The sequence below is a fragment of the Megalops cyprinoides genome, chromosome 4, assembly GCF_013368585.1.
Source record: "Megalops cyprinoides isolate fMegCyp1 chromosome 4, fMegCyp1.pri, whole genome shotgun sequence".
NCBI lineage: Eukaryota > Metazoa > Chordata > Actinopteri > Elopiformes > Megalopidae > Megalops > Megalops cyprinoides.
The window spans coordinates 30511096-30530497 of NC_050586.1; the positions used below are offsets into that span (position 1 = coordinate 30511096).

The 19402-nt window shown below is 42.1% G+C and overlaps 1 protein-coding gene across 2 annotated transcripts in view; it reads left to right on the forward strand.

Annotated features, from left to right (window-relative positions):
- The first annotated feature begins 1280 nt into the window (after nt 1-1280).
- atg10 (ATG10 autophagy related 10 homolog (S. cerevisiae)) overlaps nt 1281-19402 on the forward strand; it is a 34672-nt gene continuing 16550 nt past the window's right edge. Inside the window, exons 1-5 of one of the 2 annotated variants that reach the window (XM_036527522.1) lie at nt 1298-1311; nt 1645-1726; nt 4645-4800; nt 12225-12353; nt 13175-13300. In XM_036527522.1, coding sequence (XP_036383415.1) covers nt 12225-12353; nt 13175-13300 — 255 coding nt within the window. In that variant the 5' untranslated portion in view covers nt 1298-1311; nt 1645-1726; nt 4645-4800. Of the gene's footprint in view, nt 1312-1644; nt 1727-4644; nt 4801-12224; nt 12354-13174; nt 13301-19402 lie in introns of both variants that reach the window. The other variant, XM_036527523.1, reaches the window with a different exon arrangement.

Below are 19402 nucleotides of genomic sequence, written 5' to 3' on the forward strand. Positions count from 1 at the left end.
ATTAACTGGAGTCTTTGCATCAGTTTATGTGAGGGGGGAAAGAAGTTGGTCCTCACGGTGTGAATTTCTATTTAATTAATAAGGGCCCCCACTGTTCATGCTGTTTTCTGCACTTTTTTTCCTAATCAGAGCACAATAACATGCTGTTCCACACTTTCGTACGTTTGTATGCAACTGACAACCTTTATTCCCATCTAATTTTTAAACACTGTTGGCTTTTTTGTTCATTTAAAAGAAAATCCCTTTGATATATCGTTCTGACTTTATATGTTGAATTTACTGAATTGCACTCAGTATAAAGACGAACCCGTCCTTCCTTCTTTCCTGCGTAAGAAAAAAAACATGAAAATGTAAAACGTAAGTCTAATTCAATATTTGTGTAAATGCCGTATACAGTATACTTGAAGTTACTATTTCCTAATACCTCACTGCATTGCTATATGTTTGGCCCCATAACTTTCAAAACATTTAAGGAGGATGGGAGGACAATCTTGCTGACCGGAATGATTATTCGCTGCTCCTTTCGAAGCCGTGATTTAAAACTCTGGCATTCAGTAATAGCACAGCTGAGACAGAATGATGTCAAAGGTAAACGCACATTGTTATCCATCAGTGTGATTAGGTTTTCAGTCGTACACTCAAACTCATCCCAAAGAGAATTAGCAAAATGTACATTCTCGACCAACAAACAAAACAAAACAAGGCAAATACACTTGCTCATGCTAATATCATCCATGAGGGAAATCTGGAACATGCGCAAGGGACTATTAAACAAAATCAACATAACAAATGAACAAAACTATTGTGACACAGAATAACGGCACGCTTGTATGCTGTCCATACAGCTACTGTTACCATATCTAATCAAATACTACATTGCTGATACTGCATTGCTACTTGCTCCACTTCCAGCTTGTTGGCCACTGTTATGGGAGGGAGCAGGAGGGGCAGCCTGCATGTTAACTTCAGCAACTGTTTCGTGACCCTGCACGCAAGGGGTGCTACCGGTTTGCAAGAGTTTACAGTTTGAAATTACTGACCAACTCCTGATACCCTCCCGTTCTAGCAGGGCCACTCTGATCTGCGCGCTCCTAAAAATAACCGTTGTTCGCCATGAAAACTGTATTTAAGGTGTCAATTCAGGTCCACTGTTTCCAGCCCATTCTCCCCTCAGTATTGCAAGCGTGTTTGCGAGAGCTCTATATTCTTCAGTTTTTCCCCTTTAAAAGGGTGTCTTGAAACCGCCTGCACTGAATAGCATTTGCTGTTCCGTGATCTCCCCTCCGCTCCAGCTATCCCGGAAGTTCGCCGGTAAGGAATGAGTTTTGGTGAACATTTTGTATCAGTGCGAAAGTTGTGTCGCTAATTTTGTCTCAGAGTGTGCCGCGCACATTTTGCAGGCGGTGATGATTGCTTTGTTACAAGGAGACGTGAAATGTGGCTAGCTAACGAGCTGTCTAGCCATATAGCATAGCAAGCAGGAGCTGTTAAACTTTGGGCAACAATATTGCATACATTCAAACGGCTCCGGCTTAGTGTGTTTATGGTTTGTCCAGCTAGTAAGTCACAAGCTAACTGTATTATTTTAATACTTTGTCCTCTATTCTATTTACGTAAAGAATGTTGATGTTGTAATGTTTACAGGCTGCGTAGCTTTGCCCGTCGTGATTGTTACGCGTGTACCTGTGCTTCTGTGGAAGGAGACCTTGCCGGTTAACTACAATAGGTAGGTTGGGCTGTTGCAAGAGTGGTTTGGTGTCATCAGTACAGGGAATCTTCGGTAGCCAGTGAACAACAGAGGGCCGTTTTGAGGTCATGTAAAAGAAACACAAGGAACAAAGTTGTGATCTCAGATTATAAACTTGCTACTGGTACTTTTATCCATCTATCTAGCTGTCTATCTATCTATCTATCTATCTATGTGTATATGAGAAATACGCCGTTAGGATGTATGTCTGGATGTATGTATGCAGAGGTAACTAATAAAACCCCATCTGGTGTCTGGTTTGAGTTATCCAACGTATTTTTGTTCAGTAAGCAACATCATTAAAACGAAATTTAATAAATAAAAGCCAATCCTCACTATCTGGGTGCCCAATATCATTTATGACTGCATTCGGTCCTTTTTCTCAGAATCGGAGAGGTGTAGCGCATATGCTTGTCAAAAATATCGGATGCTTGTAGACGCTTTGGCACGAGTAAATACCCGCTTTGACAAGTCGCAGGCATAGACCAGTATTACTGGAGCAAGCTCAATGTCTTTGTGTGGGATGCTTTCTCCCCATCCATGACTAATGTACGCACATACTTTATGGTACGCAGTTGAATTCCTTTGTGAGATTGCTGACAAAGCAACGAGCACTATGGTTAACTTGAGTCGCCCCCCCTTTTTACTTTACGGAGCGCGCCACTTGGTGCTCTGTCACGGACCCCTTCTGTCGGTGAACTTTAATGTCCTAGACTGACTTAGGCGAAGTGCATGTTTACTGGTTGCACAAAACACTGAATCCGTATTAGGAACTCTGAGTGGGCACTAACATTTGCACCGTCAAATGAATAGGCATGAATACAGGTGCTAACTTCACTAGTGTTAAGCTGGTTGTATGTGAATGTTTGGTACCCATGCCTCCCAGAGCTGTGGATGTAAGAGTCTTAAGATGTTGAGGAGTGGTAATACGGGTGTGATTGACATATTGTCTGTTTTGTATTAGTGTTTCCTCTGGAGTAACATAAGTTAAAAACTGTGGGATCTGCCTTTGTTGAAACTTTAGAGGTGGGGACATAAAGCAGTGATCACTTTATACAAAGATGTATTCTGCTCAAGGCCTTAAATTATTGTAAGTATTGTAATTAGTTTTCATAAGACATCTTGAGCCAGTAGGGGGGGGGGGGGGGATGGAAACATTTTATCTCAATATTCTCATCCGATTACTACTGCAGCAAATGTAACATTTATGTATTTGGATAAGGGCTACTGTTCCTGAGTGTGTAAAAATAAAGACTGAGGTCAGAGGTCCAAGTAGTTTACAAACAAAAAATGTGTGGTTAAAACATTAGAAATAAAACAGCAAAACATACAGACTAGCTGGACCAATAGATCATTTAGACCTATAGTCAGTAGTCCTGTTGAAAAATTCTTATACTGTATTCCTTTCTCACATATGGAGCCTAACGGCACAGATCATTGTTTTCAGGAGTTTCCTACTTTTTGTATAAGCAAAAGTATCAAGGCGGCTGGAAGCAACAATGCAGCATAGGCCACATTTTCTCACTAGTGAAAACTACAGTGTTATTTATTGGCATTAAAAAACCACCAGTCACCAGACAGACTTGCACTGGCTGAATATGCATGGTGCCAGTGGGTTTGGTAATGAAATGCAATTCCCTGGCTGAAGCAGTACTGTGCTAACATGATATGCCATGCCTGCTCTGAGCACAACCTTTGGAAACAACCTGCATTCCTCTCAAGGGTGAAACTAACAGCCCTAATGCAGGATCCCAAATGTTTCCACTTTGATCCCCCTCAAACCTCTGAATGGGTGATTGTATAAAGAAAGGTCTGTTGTGTGTTTTAAACCATTTCGCTTGGTCTCCTGTCAGTACCTGGTGGGATGTTACTTTCTGTAGCTGATTCCCACATCTTATCTTGAACCTCTTATCTTGAACTGCTGTGTTGCACAATTGATGTGGTACAGCCATATGTTTCCAAAGCTAAATATCTAGGAAAAGAATCATTGGAATAAGAAAGATGTCCTCAGGTGTAGATTTCATGGACTTACAATCTTAAACTGCATATTACTGTCTTACTATCATGATTAAGCTCCTCAGAAATATCACCTGATTTCCCAAATAGGCCCAGACAGTGAACGCATCCACATCGCTGCCTGTAATGCCAGCCACGTCGGGCATTGCCAGATTTTAGTTATGAAGTGTTTCATGCAATGTCGTACGCTTTCCATTTATTCATTATTGTAAAGTAAAGGTCAGAATAACATTAATAACAGAAATGACTTATTTGCTTAATGAAACATGCCATGCATTAAAATATAATTTCCATTTGTGTACTGAATTATGTTTTGACTGGTTAATCGGAAGGCATAGAACCCAGGACATTGCCTCCATTACAGGACATCAAGAACACAGCCATAAATAGCAAAAGGAAAGGTTGTTGAAATATTAATTAATATGCCCATAATGTTGTCTACAGGTTATGCGAAATGGACTGTTTGTGCGACTTTGTGTTGAAAGCGCAGCTGCATAAACCAGCTCTGGTCAAAAAAAAAAAAAGCCGCAGTGCTGCAGTGAAAGAACTTAAAATTTGTGTTAATGTTTTTGTTGTTTTGAATTTTGACAACAAAAGCATTAATATGAATGGGGTTGCATCCAGATTTTTTCTGGCTTATGTTTCTTAACCAGCACGTGCTCTTGCATAAACATTATATATTTCGTGAAAAATTGACTTGGTAATGATGTGACGTGGTATGACGAATATAACTATTTTGGACAACATGCCTTCACATATAAAATGAATAGATATACAACAAAGTAAAAAAAAAAAGACATGTCATTTTAAGCCATTTTGTAGCTTGTAATTGGTGAGGTGAACGCATGACACTGTGTTACAGAATTGCTGCTTTTCTTCAGTTTTGCAGTTGTTCTTTGCAGAAGGACGACAGGGCAGGATTTCTGAGTAATTAGCTTGATACCCCCGGCAGGACCACCTCCTGAAAAACATTTACTGTCAGGGTCCAGGTCTGACAGAATTGCTCCAGCTACATCAGGCTGCTTCTGTTTTGCAAGGTGAGGCAAAACCACATCATGTGGTACAAATGGAATGTTTTATTACATATAGTGAGGCAAAGTCCTACAAGTAGATCCATTATTGTTGCCAGGGTATTCATATGACTGTTTATTACAGTTAGGCTCATGTTGTGTTTCCTCTCTTTCTGCTCCTGAGTAAAGAAGCAATATTAGCAGTGAATAGAACTCTGTATTTAGGCTTTGTACACAGTTACTATTATGTCATAGAGGCTGCTTGTTATATGCACAGCTCCTAAGTCATAAACTCCCCAAACCCGTTTCAAGATGTTTGTTAAATAAACTTTTATGCCAAGTTGGATGAAATGGTTTTTGAAAGTCTATGAAGCAAGCCAATGTTTTTTTTCTTTTACTGATTGATGAACATCCTTTTCTGTGAGGGTGTGTTGTGTATAACTGCAATCCAATGTGTGGTGGTTTGATAAAAAGCCTGTCTAACCCTTAAACCAATACATACTTATCCAAGAAGCTTAAGATGTTGATTTGTTAATGCCACCAAAGCACATTTAACAGATTTCTATTCACATAGCTGCCTGGTAACTGTGCTTGAGTATGTCTTCCTTCTGAAAGACAGGAGTTATTAGTCCTTGATTCCAAAGCTTATGAGAGTAGCCCACAATTAGGAACAGTTTAGTGGTGCCTCCCGCCGTTTTTTTTGTTGCAATATTTTAGCTGCTGGTTTAAGGTACTGTCAACTGTCTGGGCCACAGACACTCCTGTAGGAGCAGCTACAGAGATTTCTCCGGTTATAGGACAGTTCCCGGAATTCAGGGATTCTTTTACTTCCAATTATGCAGTTATGTATGTTCTCTGACTGTTTCTTGGCATTTGTTTACAGAAGGAATCGCAGTAGCCTTTCAGTGTAATTCCACTTTTTGATTACCCATGTTTCATGATTTTTCTTATTTATATTAGCATGATTCCCCCTTTATTTTTTGTTCTGTGTTTTAGTGGACTGACTCTTTAGTTGCTATCAACTGTGTTTGCATCTCATTTTTTGTTTAAGGGTGTACTTACAGCACTATCAGTAGCTGGTGTATCTCTGTCAAAATGCTAGGCTTATAGGAATTCTTTACCCACACCTCTAACAAACTATTATTTGCCTTCCCAAGCATAGAGTAACCTACCTCCAAGCATCCCCATAACCGTAGAAAAAATGTGATCAAAGTAAGAAAAGACCCTTGGAATAATTTTAATTTATATGCATACCATTTAATCTTTCCTAAAATTCCCTTTAACCACAGATTACCTGTTAAAATACTCAAATAACAGACATCGCTGTAACCTTACCACATAGATGAATTGCCTTGATTTTATATTGTCCATTCATACCTCATCCCTGGGAAAGATCAACTCTTTGTCTTTTTCTGCTGCAGCAGGGTTCTGTGTTTTAAATGTTTCTTTTTATGAACAGTGAATAAACTTGACCTTGTTAGACACTGAACTATCTGTCTTTATCTGGCTCTGCGACTCACCCTCCTATTTTAAAGTGAAAATGTTTATCACTCCTATGTCATAGGTTAATGGATAGCTTATATATAGCTAAAGGTGTGTCATAGACAGGGTAAGAAGAGTCTTTTCAAAGCTTATGTCAAATGTTTTGTTTTGGCAATTCGACATTTCAACTATCCAAATACGCATACTGTCTACTGTGGCCAATGTAATAGTTACTCACAATAAGAAAATGTACACAGTTTATAGTGTAATCTTGAGAAGCAAGAACAGTTTTAATCTGAAACGCTCAAGTCTGCTTGAAATAGAACACATTAGAAAAAACACATTATGTCCTCTGAATAATTCAACTAAATGGACCTTCACTTCTTGTTCTGACTAATACGAGTCTTGCTGTGATCAGAGATGACTCACTCAAATTATGTGCAGTATATACACGCCTCTTATAGTAACACAATGAGACACTCCACATCCTTGCATCCTCACATAAAAGCCAAAAGGAACATCAGTCATCCTTGTGGTTGACTGACAGTTCAGAGACAAGTGGTCTCTGTCATTTTTCTCGGCAAGCTTCAAAATCACAGCCCTCCTGTGAAGCTTTAAGGATGTGATGTTGTACCCTTTTTGCAAAGAACCAGACTGGGTGGCTTAGTTCTGGTTCCAGGTGGTTTCCCATTGTCTTTTTGTTGTGCTGTTGCGTGTAAGCTCAGCCCACTCGCGTTAATGGAGCTGGCCTGCTTACAAGCGTGCCTTAGCCGGAGACCGCGAGCGGCGTGACCACATTGCTTCCATCTGCGTCAATGCTAAAAATGAGGAAGCAGAGATGGAATGGAGGAAGGCGCATGCTGCCATTCCTGCTGACAGCAAACAGCCAGAGGCAGACAGAAGTAATATGATGTCTGATTTTTTTCCCCCTTTCTTCAGGACACCTGCAGCTTTGAGCAGCACAGTACAGGCAGTCGTCTCAAACTGGGCAGGCGGCGGCATTCAGTGTCACGTCTTGTACCGCGGGTCTAGGTGGGCGCTGTGCAAAGGAGAAGCAGTCGTGCTGCGTTGGCTCAGCCTGCTTTGGTTCTGACTCTTGCCAACCTGGTTCCGGTTCTGTACTGGGACAGGGGTATTATAATGGGTGTTTTTGACCTTGAAGAGCATGTGGCGGCAGCGTAGCATGGCGGTTAAGGAGCAGGACTCGTAACCGAAGGGTTGCTGGTTCAGTCCCCGCTGGGACACTGCTGTTGTACCCTTGGGCAAGGTACTTAACCCTCAGTTGCCTCAGTAAATATCCAGCTGTATGAATGGATAACATTGTAAATAACTGTAACCTATGTAAATCGCTTTGGATAAAGGCATCTGTCAAATAAATAAATGTAAATGTCTGTTAGTTGGCACATCTCATTGATCATTATAAAGAAATAGCCTACAACACTGGTTTAAAACTGTTGACTGTAGGCTGTGTTGGTGGCAAATCAGCATCTACATTTTGGGCTGTCCATAAAGGAAGGCATCAGAGAAACCATTGATTCGCTGTGGGGAAAACTGCAGTTGACCAAGGCTTATCCGAGCGCAGTTGTGTCCATTATGAGCTCACCTCTTGTTGGGAATGAGAGGACTTCATGCAGAAGACAGCTGTTTGGCCCCAGGCCGTTATGCCACTTCCTCCCAGCTAATTGAAGCCAGAACCCTGTCAGTCTGGATCCTGTAAGATCTCTGTGATTCAGCAACCACATCATGGCTTGGTAACATGTTCCATATGCAAGGCCACTCTCTCTGTGGTGAAGAGCGAGACAGACAGTGTTTGCAGTGTCCATCTCTGCTTCCAGATCAGTGCTCTTGATGGTTCTTGTCAGGTATAAGGGAGAGCTTTGAAACCATGTCAAAATCAATAGGTGTGATGCCGTGCTTATTCATATTTGCATTTGTTTAGTATATGCCCTTACCCTGGTTGATTTATAGCATACATTATTTGTGTTATCTGTGACAGTTAACTGGAGAAAGAAACAGGAGAAAGTTAACTGATAGTTAGTTAGTTGACAGTTTTGAAATGGCAGTTGTCAGAACTGCAATATGAACTGTTCCTTCTGAATCTTCCGAACCAAACATCAGCAGTGCCGGACCTGTGATTTGGACCTGCATCCTTCCCAAAACTCTGAAGGATGCAGGTCCAAATCTGTAACTGTACACACTGTACACCTCTGCACACCAACTAATATTTCTGCAATTTGTATTGATGAGTGACTGTATAATAATACCTTAATAAGCGTGAACATATCATTTTAGTTTTGAAAAAAATAATCTATTTTCACAGTGTGTTTGTATATCAGTCGCTTTAGGCATTAAAGCAAAGCAAGGTGATGCATATTTATATCACTGTTTTGGATAGTAATTTAATTGAAACAGGATCTCAGTGTGTTATAGTTTTACTGAAGGGTCTGTTGCACTGTACTTATGTACCAAATGCACCCATGTATGTACACACAAACTATCGCCACACTGCTTTGGTCTATGTTAAACCGTTTTTCATGTCACTTTTAAATGCACTTTCTATAAGTTGCCCTGCATAAGAGCATCTGTTGAATGATAAAATATATTGTAAATGTGGATTTTGGTGGCTTTTAAATGTGGATTTTGGAGTCTTGATACAAGCATTGACATATAAATAAATGACCTTGGATGCATAGGAAGTGTGTGCTGTGTTTGGGCCTTGTATGCGCTGCACTATGTTACATTACATTCATTTCAAGCTTGAATCTTCCCCAGGCTTGGACATGAAACCCAACTGAAACCAAGGCAGTATGACTGTGGGAATTAAATCATGATCTCTGGGTCCTCTCACTGGATGAGATACAATGTCCATCCAGTGTGTTCTTCAAAGGAGTCCCCCCGCGTCATTGTCAGCAACTCCCAAAAGCGCAGTGCCAGATCTTTGGATTCCGCGGTGCCGCATGCCTTGTTAGCATCTGAGCGATCGCCCCGGTTTACGGTAGACACAGTTAACTCGCGGGGCGCAATCTGTTATCCTTGAAGTGTTTAAGGACGGGGGGGAAAAAGCAGTGAACAAATTGTGTAAGAAGCCTGTGACAGCACGAGTGCGTGGCAGTTTAATCGGCTGTTTAATAAGCGATGCTCTGCTTTCTGCTTTGCTCTAATCACCGTTTAACAGGGCCCAGCAAAAGGAACTGTATATCAAATGTTGCAGTGGAAGGCAATGTGACAGGTGTGATTTCCTGCATTGTGTCTTTATCGTGTCATTGCAGCTGGTAATGAAGGATCCATTAAGTGGGTAATTAGTGGGGAATCTTGAGTGTTCCTTCTCAGGAGTGGCCCTGGAAACACAGTGGATGGGAATACATAACCGAAACATAATCGTTTTCTGATTTATATGAAAGGGCAGGCAGTAAATGCATTTCGTACAGTCATTTTTTCACACTTTGATTAGTTATGATTGTTTCAGTGTGGCATACATCCAGGTTCCATGCAGTAGACATAGCAAATGGATGTGGCTACCAAACCATCCCTCTCCTCAGTTTGTTGCATAGAAAAGATGTTTGCTTATGTTTGTGTATTTAATGAAAGCTGGGTAATTATGAGTTGCACTTATTTAAACATTTCCTTTTGCAAACACATGTACTTGTGTTCACTACAAATTAATGATTAAAGGTAGCCCCACAGAGACTGATTTCTTTTGATAAATTACGAAGACCCAAATATTAGTTGCCAAAAATAAACACTTTTGTAAACATGCTTGTTCCAGAGGTACTCTTCAATTAAAAGTTTTGTAGTTATTGCAGTTCTAACAGTCTGAACAAATTCAGAGATATAAAGTAAAAATTCAACTTGTGATCATATATAAATCATACTCGAGGGGTTGATTATCCATTGGCAGTTGTGTTTTTAATAGTACTATGAAACTGGATTCTAATGAATGCCCAGAAAGTTCAGGAAGTAATAGAAGGACCATGCACGCGCACACACACACACACACACACACACACTAACGGTCTCTTCACAATTAGCTAGGTATATGAAATGCCTTTTCTAAATTCCGTGCAGGTCCTCAGCTGCTGAAATTTCTGATGATCTCCGCTCCTGGGTGTGTGTTTCGCATGCTGATGTGTGCCGTGTGGCTGGAGTTCGGGAGGCGGGCGGGGCAGGCGGCGGGTAGTGGGCGGAGGGAGGGAGGGAGGGAGAAGGGGAATGGGGGAGCCTAAAGAAACAGTGATCTGAACGATGCTGCCTTTTCGGACCCGGCGGCCGAAGCGCTTGCTTTTGAAGGCAACCTTCAGATGAACCCGGGCTCAGTTCATTAGATGCACCCTGTTTAAATGGATTTGTCAAGTTAAAGAGATTTGTAAGCAAGTACAGCTGCGGACATGCTTGAGGTAGACTGCCGTGGCAGGCACAGTTATACTCCAGTTCCAAAACGGGCAGAAATGAGGCCAGACAGTCTTTTTTTTTTTTTTTTTTCTAGTGTCTGGAGTCTAAAAACATATGCTAATAAATCATATTCTTTCATCTTTCCTCTGTGAGCAAACCCTCGTTATTTCACATAAGGGGTGTAAATAATGATTTAGAAATGCGTTCAGTTAACCCATTTGAAATCCGTTTAATCTTCCGAAGTACAAGTTGGGCTCTCTGCTTCAAACATAATTAGCTTAAAACGTAAACACAATAACTTGTCTTTTTGAGTGTAGTAAAAGCGTGCTGTATCAACATTATGATATTGGAAATGCTGTTGCTTTGTGGGCTCAACAGGAGAATGGATACAAGGGAGCGAACATAAAAATAAAACGCTCAGAACTTATTATGCTCTCAGTGTCCCTGTTGATCTGGATGATACCAGTACTCACTTCAGAAATAAAAGAAAACCTATAACTTTTACCTTCTCTGGGAATGTGTAGCCTCTAGCTTAACTAACCCCCTCACTGTCTGCAAAGTCTATGCTCCCTGTACTAGCTTCTCCCTCCCCAATAAAACTGAGCCTTACACCTTGTGGCATGGCCAGTCTCACAAATCACATCAGAAACGATAATTGGATTCTAATGAACTAAATGTGGTCCCTTATTGACTGTGAGATTGAAACAGAGCTGTACGGCTCCACACACTGCTGTGCTTTGAGCGCCTCATGCTAGCTATCAGCAATGCTGTTCTGTTGCTGGAGTTGCAGCCTGATCATTTGAAAACCTTTTTGCCATATTACTACCACCTTGTCAATTTTTGGGTCTAAAAAGAACACACTGGCCTTGGTGAATTACTCTTGAGATTGAGTTGGGATTTTAGCTTCTGAAAAGGAAAAAGATAAATTCAGTGCCATGTTATTCCTTAAGTTGTTGAGCATTTCTGCAAGGCAACCATTGATCTTTAACTGAATAACTAGATGATTAACCCATTTTGCTTCAAGTGTTAATTTTGTATCGCATCTTTTTCTATGCGGATGAAAGCTTTACAGTAGCCAACAAAAGTTGCCAGCATGTTAGTTAACTTGTGAGAAACGGTCATCATGATTTTGTGGGACTAAAATGGAAAATGAACAAATAACATGGCACACTAGCAACAGTACTACAGTCTCTTGGTCCACCATGTCTGGAGTTGACTATAAGAAAGAAGGTGCAGCAACCCTAGGTCACTGGGTAATTCATTGTCACGGTAACCCTGGAGGCAGTCCTGTGAGGCTGGCCTTGAGAAGCCAAATCCAGCAGCTGCCCTATCTGGGTGGAATCTGGAATGTTGGCCCCTCCGCGACAGCGGGAATGGGCTGGGCTGTGTGCATGTGGGTGCTTATGAGTGTATGTGTGTGTGTACGTTTGTGTGTACGAGTGTGCGTGTGTGTGTTCGTACACACGTATGTGTGAATGTATGCACATGCTTGTGCACTTGAGTGTGTCTCAGGGCGCAGCTAGCCATAGACTCTGCTTTAATGTGCTCCTGCTAACAAGCCTCCTTTTCCCCCTGCACAGATGACCGGGGAGAGGGGCCAGGGCTCTGACGGGTTCTGCCTGGATGAGGGGACCTTCCGGCTTGGCTGCCAGCTCTTAGTCCAGCACTCCCGTGCCCTTGATGATGGATGGAGCTGGGAGGAGGTGCAGGTAGGCGCCCCCGTCTCTCACCACCTGCACCGTGGCTGTTAGACCATGCCCTGGCCAGACACAGGGTTTGATTTTTGACCCGTGTGTGCTCCTTCCTGTTTCTGCTCACAGGTAATTAAATCGGTATCAGGAATTGCTCAGTGTTTAAAATCTCTCGTGTTTCTCTGCTGATCTTTGGCAGAGTTTTATTGTCACCTCTTATGTTGTTATATCTTTTTTCCTGCTCCAATAATGTTGTGAGGTTTATTCCTTTGCTAATGTCTAACGGTAATTAATGGCTGACCACAGTAACTGGCAGTGCGTGAAATTGTTTTCAGAGAGGGGATTAATTGTTTGAGGAGCACTAAGTGTTTATTTGGACACCTCACCGAGAGATGTGCGCCTTTAAGTTGATACATTATCCCATCCTATTTAAAAGGTGTGTTGCTTATTAGTACATTTAATTGTGTTGAATATTGAAGATATTTTTCCGGGGCCCCACATTTTATCTGAACTCTGTGTGTTTGTGTGCGTGCTGGCTGAAGCTGGCTCTGAGCTCTCATCTCGTCAAGGTCAGATCTATTGTTTTGAACTTGGAGATTTTTTTTTTCCCTGAACAGTGGGGTAGGGCATTTTTGTTTTTTTGGTGAGTCATCAACCTTCAGGAGAAACTGCGTGGGCAAAACAAACCGAAAAAAAAGACAGACAGTAGACCTATTGTGGAGGCATAATGGTGCAGTTTTTTTTTTTTTTTTGCCTAACCTCACTCAGGAGGACAGTGCCCATGTGGGAATGAGTGATCCTGAGGGACCGTAGCAGATCTTGACAGGGCTCTCTCCTAGGGATCAGAGGAGGGCTTCCTGAAGAAAACCGTTCTGGCTGTGGGAAGAACCGGCGATCCTCCAGCCCAGGGTGGAAGCAGCTGGCCATGGGATGACCAGGACACTCTAAGGCCAGAGGAGGATCAGGTAGGGTGCTCGTAGTGTCCCATCCGTGTGAAGGGGCCAAGCGCGTCCGAAAAGGGGACAAGCGGGTGAGCGGAGAAGGATGGCTGAAGTGCTTTTAATTATGCCTTGAGGTCCCTGTTGACCTGGACCGTGCCACACTTAATGACCAAAGAAAGCACTATAAAGTTTTATTTTCTCTAAGAATGTTGTGTCTCTAGCTCACTATCTACCAGGTCCATGTTCTTCATATCACTCATATTTCTCTTACCCTAGTAAAACTAGTCATGCCACTAATTATTTAGAAGAACCAGTCTCACAAACCACATCAGAAAGGGTAATTGGTTTCTAATGAACTAAATACAGTCCCTGACTGTGGGATTGACACGGAGCTGCGTGATTCATATGTGATTCATGATTTATTTGCATCTGCTTCATGCCAGCAGTCAGCATTAGCGTTATGTCAGAGTTGGGCAGAACTCTCTGGATAGCTACCTTCTCCTCCTCCACCCCCTCCTGTTTGTTTATGAGTATTGCTAATCCATTCCTAGCATTGACATGAACAGACTGGGAATCATGGTCTTGCAGTGTTAACAAATGGCCACATCCATGTGTGAGGACAGAACTAGTCCAAAATGGCACCTGTGGAAATAAGCAGAGGAGCGGGTCTCACCTTGTCTGCGATCCTTAGACATCTGACTTAATGTGAGACTGAGAGCAAGAGAGAGAGAGAGAGAGAGGAAGAGACACGCATGGCACGAGTTTGATTTCATGCTCCTGCTAAGTTATCTCATGCCGCTAAAGGGAGATGAAAGGAGTGCTGAAGGCTGAATGGCACATTACGCAACTTGCGGTAATTGCCCTGGCGTGTCTGCTGGCATTAGCATCACAGGCTCCCCCCACTCCCCACCATGACTGTAGTCGTGTCACTACCACTCAACCCAGAGGTATGAGACACTTAAACACATGTTAAATGATGTTTGCAGGAAAAGAGGGAGAGGAATCTGCCTTAGGTGGGCGCCGTGGGTAGACGACGTCTGGGATTTGGAGGGAGGCCTCGTCTGTGTGGGTGCATGCATCTGTGTGCGTGCGTACGTGCGTGCGCGCGCGCGTGTGTGTGTGTGTGTGTGCGTGCGTGTGTGTGTGTGTGTGTGTGTGTGTGTGTGTGTGTGTGTGTTTGAGAGAGAGAGGGAGAGAGAATACTCCTATTTCTAGTGGTTTACCCCCAGTTTACCCTAAGAGGTCTGGTTCTTCACACACTGCTGCCTTTGCTAAGTCATAGCTGGGTGGCAGTGGTTTAACCAGGGCCCAGGGCAGGTGGGAGGTCTGCAGTGAGTGGACCACAGAGCCCTCACAAACCGGCCTGGCACAGTAATTTATAAAGGCCCCACTTGCAATGAAACTGCCCTCTGTTCGGGGGTGAAGGGATGGAATCATTTGTTTATCGTGCGCGTCCTCTCTGGTAACCGAAAACGTCTGCAAAGTAAAGCCTGTGGTTTGGGTTTGGCTTCTTTTTTTTTCTTCTTTTTGAAGGGACTGCTGCTCACAGGCATGTAGAAAGTGGGGCGCTGTTAAACAGAGGGGGGAACTGCGCTTTCTCAACACGCTGGACCAATTATCCGAAGGAAACACTGCAAGGGCTTTTAACCAAAACCTACAATTTATATTAGATTGCGATTTAATACTGGAAAGTCTTGCTAATGCTGGAGTATTTTTTTATGTGCTAGGTTTCACATACTTGCCCTCTTGTGTGTGCGTGCGTGTTTTATTTTACATTTGTTTTTTCAACAGCCGGTGCAGCCATTATGGCCTACATTACAATACCATATTCTTCTTTCTTTCATTTTGTTTGGGCATCAGGTGGGTTTTATGTATTTTGATTTTTTTTTTGCTTTGAAAATGTTCTTGCCGCAGGACATGTTTGCTGAAACAATAAGGTCTGGTGCTAAACACAGTCGTACAGTGTATAGTGTGAAGTGTTTCTGCCACCTGAAGCGGCCTCAGCCATGCTGCTCATCGATGGCAGAACTGCTGCAGTAGCACTTCCCTCACTGTCCTGCTCATAAGCCCATCTGATTGTGCCGAGCGCGGAGATGTGTCCTCGTCTTAATGATTTACTGTGTGCCTATAATTACAGAGAAAGTACAAAGAAAGCTGGTTTTGCGCCAAATAAATCCCCCCCCCCCCAATATTGGCGCTGAAAACCAAACTGGCCAAAGCCGCGATTTACCGCAGACAGTGAGTTGGCAGTTAACACACTGAAGGTATGAGCAGACAATAGTGCCGCAATTTGTTAGAAAGGCACAGAACTGTGGTGAACATATGGCTCAAGGAAAACAAAGAATCCTCTTCAACTCTTCCTTTCTATAGGAAAACGAAAGTACAGCCCCACAAAAATGTAATAAATGTTACAGCATATGCATGATCAAATTTGATTGTGTTAACGGGTAATGGATCCTTTCAACGGAAAGGAAATACACAGTCTGAAAACAACAGTACAGTGTGCAAATCGCTGTGGAAAGGGGACATTGACATCAATGCAAATAGATAAGCAATACTTCTGTATAGTGGAGATCCAGCTTGATTCTTTTCAGTTATGTACCTGTATGTGTCTGTTAGATTCCATTTTAATAACAAAAAAGGCAATACATTACATGCAGAAAAATATAAACGTTTGAAATATTAGCTGATGGAGTTTCCCCTTGCCCCTTCTCAGCACCCCAGGTTGTACAGATTTGTTAATAAACCTGAAGGGTTATTGCACAACCTGCATCTCTTTTACATGTTAAGAGTGCGCTGACATGCACAGAATTGTCAAGGTCTTTAAATAGATTTTTTAAAACTCTCATTTTTGGGTTTTTTTTCCTTTTGTGTGTGCGTGCGTGTGCACTTGTAAGTGAGTGACTGATCTATCACATTTCTGTTCAGCTACCACGCACCTGTAAGGAGAAAACCTGTTGTTCACAGGAACACGTCTGCACAATGCAGTGATTTTTCTCTTTTTGAAAGTCATTGCTATTTTAACCAGCATTTGTTTTACCCCCACTGTGTTTAAAAAGTTTATTTGAAAGCATGTATCCACCTTAATATAAGTGGTTTGGCATCAGTCAGAAAGCACTCCAATTTCTCCAAAACATTACTCTCAAAATGAAGAGAAATTAATTGCAACTTAGTTTCTTTCAAATAACACCCTCCACCCACTGGAAAGCATGAAAGGAAGCCAACCTCAAGAAGTTCATGTGACATGTTTAACCCAAGGCAACAGCCTGTTCCCATGGCAACCTGGAGAACCAGAGCAATGCAGTCTCCGGCATCCACTTGCCCAAACCCCACCCTCACCCGCACGTATCAATATTGTAAGTGCTTTTACGGTAGGCGCTCCTTGTTGGATCATAAATGCCCGCTACAAAGCATAAACCTGCTCTTTTACTTGGTAGCGCTAACATTATGGCTAATTACAGTTAATTTGCAGCGTAGCTAGGCAAATCAGGGACCGTGAAACGTCCTCATAAACACAGCACGGTGGTGATTGAGTCCTCTTATAATGTAAGCCTCATTTATCCCCTCATGGGAAGTCCTCCCACCTCTGCCTGGCATTCCCACAATGCACCTCATCACACTGGGCACTGAAGAGGAGGGGGCCAGTCTCTATGGGAAATATTGTCCTGCTGTACAACAATCAATTAAAGTAACGGGAAATGTAATTTGGACTGCCGGAAAACGGGCGTTGTCAGGGGTTAGTGTGATTTTTAGGTTTGCTATTTTTTTTTTTTTTTTGGTGTTTTTTTTTTTTGGGGGGGGGGGGTGGGGGGGTGTTTCTACCGTGAAGTTTAGAAAACAAGCTATATATCAACAGAGCCCACAAAACTTCCTTCCTATGGAGCAGACTTGAATCATGATGAAAGTTTAAATGCATTTTACAGTTAGAATGTCTTCAAAGAAGTTTTGATATAGAACTTTCATTGTTGACTGAGGCATAATGGAGAGAAGTCACATCAAATTATTTGGATGTGGTCATGGAATTTTACAGTCACCAAACAGAATTGGTTATCGAGTGCATAAATGAAGATGTGCACTTTCCCTACTGGCAAGTTTTAATTAGTGCTGTGCATATGCTGTTTTCTTCTCAGCTTTAGATGGACCGGGATAATTTCTTATGAGCATATTCTTTGCTTTTAAACTGTTTGACCAAAGCAGCCAACACACACACACAGACACACACACACAAACACACGCGCATACAGTCTCTCTCTCTCTCTCTCTCTGTCTGTCTCTCTCTCTCTCTCTCTCTCTCTCTCTCTCTCTCTCTCTCTCTCTCTCCCCTGTTTTTATGTAAATGAGGTTAAAGGGCTTGCCCTTTCATTAGGTGATTTCACAGGTGTTAGGCGAAAACCGCTTATATTCCAGACGAAACCCAACCTGCATTCATGTTAGATTGCGGTTTTTCCGTGCCAGTTGTTCTATGATATGCAAATGCACAAGTGAAGAAGAGAGGACTATCCAACAATTCATTCACACCTGGAGTCCCAGTGACAGCGAGCTGGAAGTCCAAAAAAAGTGTCTCATACCAATCAATATTTGGATAATGTGTAAGACAGTGGGACAGTTCAAGGTTGCAAATATAGAAAAACAGACGTAGAGGACTATAAATCAAAGTGTCATTTTTTTTTTCTGGTTGGAGAAATCCAAATTCTGTGTGTGTGTGTGTGTGTGTGTGTGTGTGTGTGTGTGTGTGTGTGTGTGTGTGTGTGTGTGTGTGTGTGTGTGTGTGTGTGTGTGTGTGTGTGTGTGTGTGTGTGTGTGATCTGTTTTATTAAGGCACTGTAATTTGGCAGAAGAAAGTCCCTGGAAATTTTGAAATAACATTTCTCTCACTCCCCGGGAGAAAACAGCCATAGTTTCCCCAAACAATTAAACACTGAAATCACACAAGCACATTAGAGGCTTGCATCACTCAATGTTCCCATTTATTTTATTTCCAGGTAATTGAAAGGCACAATCACTCTCCCCAGCTTGTTCAGTTGCAAAAGGAAAAAAATGTCTTTTCCACAGAATTACAGGGCTCAAAAATGGTCTGCATTAGGGTCTGTCCTACTCTAACTCACTGTAAGGTCATTCATGAGGTGTTGTCTAATTGCCACGAGAGGATCTTCACAGTCCTCATAAAACACCTGTTCTGCTATCTAGAATTTAACTCCATGCTTTGTCTTCACTTTGATTACACTCTATGAAAATCTATGCTCTTAACAGTAATTCTCACATATGCAAGTTATAGGGGCTCTGAATATAGGGACTGCTACTGTGGTCTGTAGGAAGGTGCAGTGATGAAGGACTATCGAGGACAGGTGAGAAAAGGTGGCATTGTTACCTGAAATCTGATGTCACCCTGGAATTCACACACTAGCTCCACAAGTCAGTCAATCATTTTTTTTTGTTATATAGTACAGTGCTGGCCAAAAGTATTGGCACCCCTGCAATTCTGTCAGATAATGCTCAATTTCTCCCAGAAAATGATTGCAATTACAAATGTTTTGGTAGTAATATCTTCATTTATTTTGCTTGCAATAAAAAAACACAAAAGAGAAAGAAAAAAAAGTCAAATCAAGTATCAATTTACACAAAACTCCAAAAATGGGCCGGACAAAAGTATTGGCACCCTTTGAAAAATCATGTGATGCTTCTCTAATTTGTGTAATTAACAGCACCTGTTACTTACCTGTGACACATAACAGGTGGTGGCAATCACTAAATCACACTTGCAGCCAGTTAAAATGGATTAAAGTTGACTCAACCTCTGTCCTGTGTCCTTGTGTGTACCACATTGAGTATGGAGAAAAGAAAGAAGACCAAAGAACTGTCTGAGGACTTGAGAAGCAAAATTGTGAGGAAGCATGGGCAATCTCAAGGCTACAAGTCCATCTCCAAAGACCTGAATGTTCCTGTGTCTACCGTGCGCAGTGTCATCAATAGGTTTAAAGCCCATGGCACTGTGGCTAACCTCCCTAGATGTGGACGGAAAAGAAAAATTGACGAGAGATTTCAACGAAAGATTGTGCGGATGGTGGATAAAGAACCTCGACTAACATCCAGACAAGTTCAAGCTGTCCTGCAGTCCGAGGGTACAAC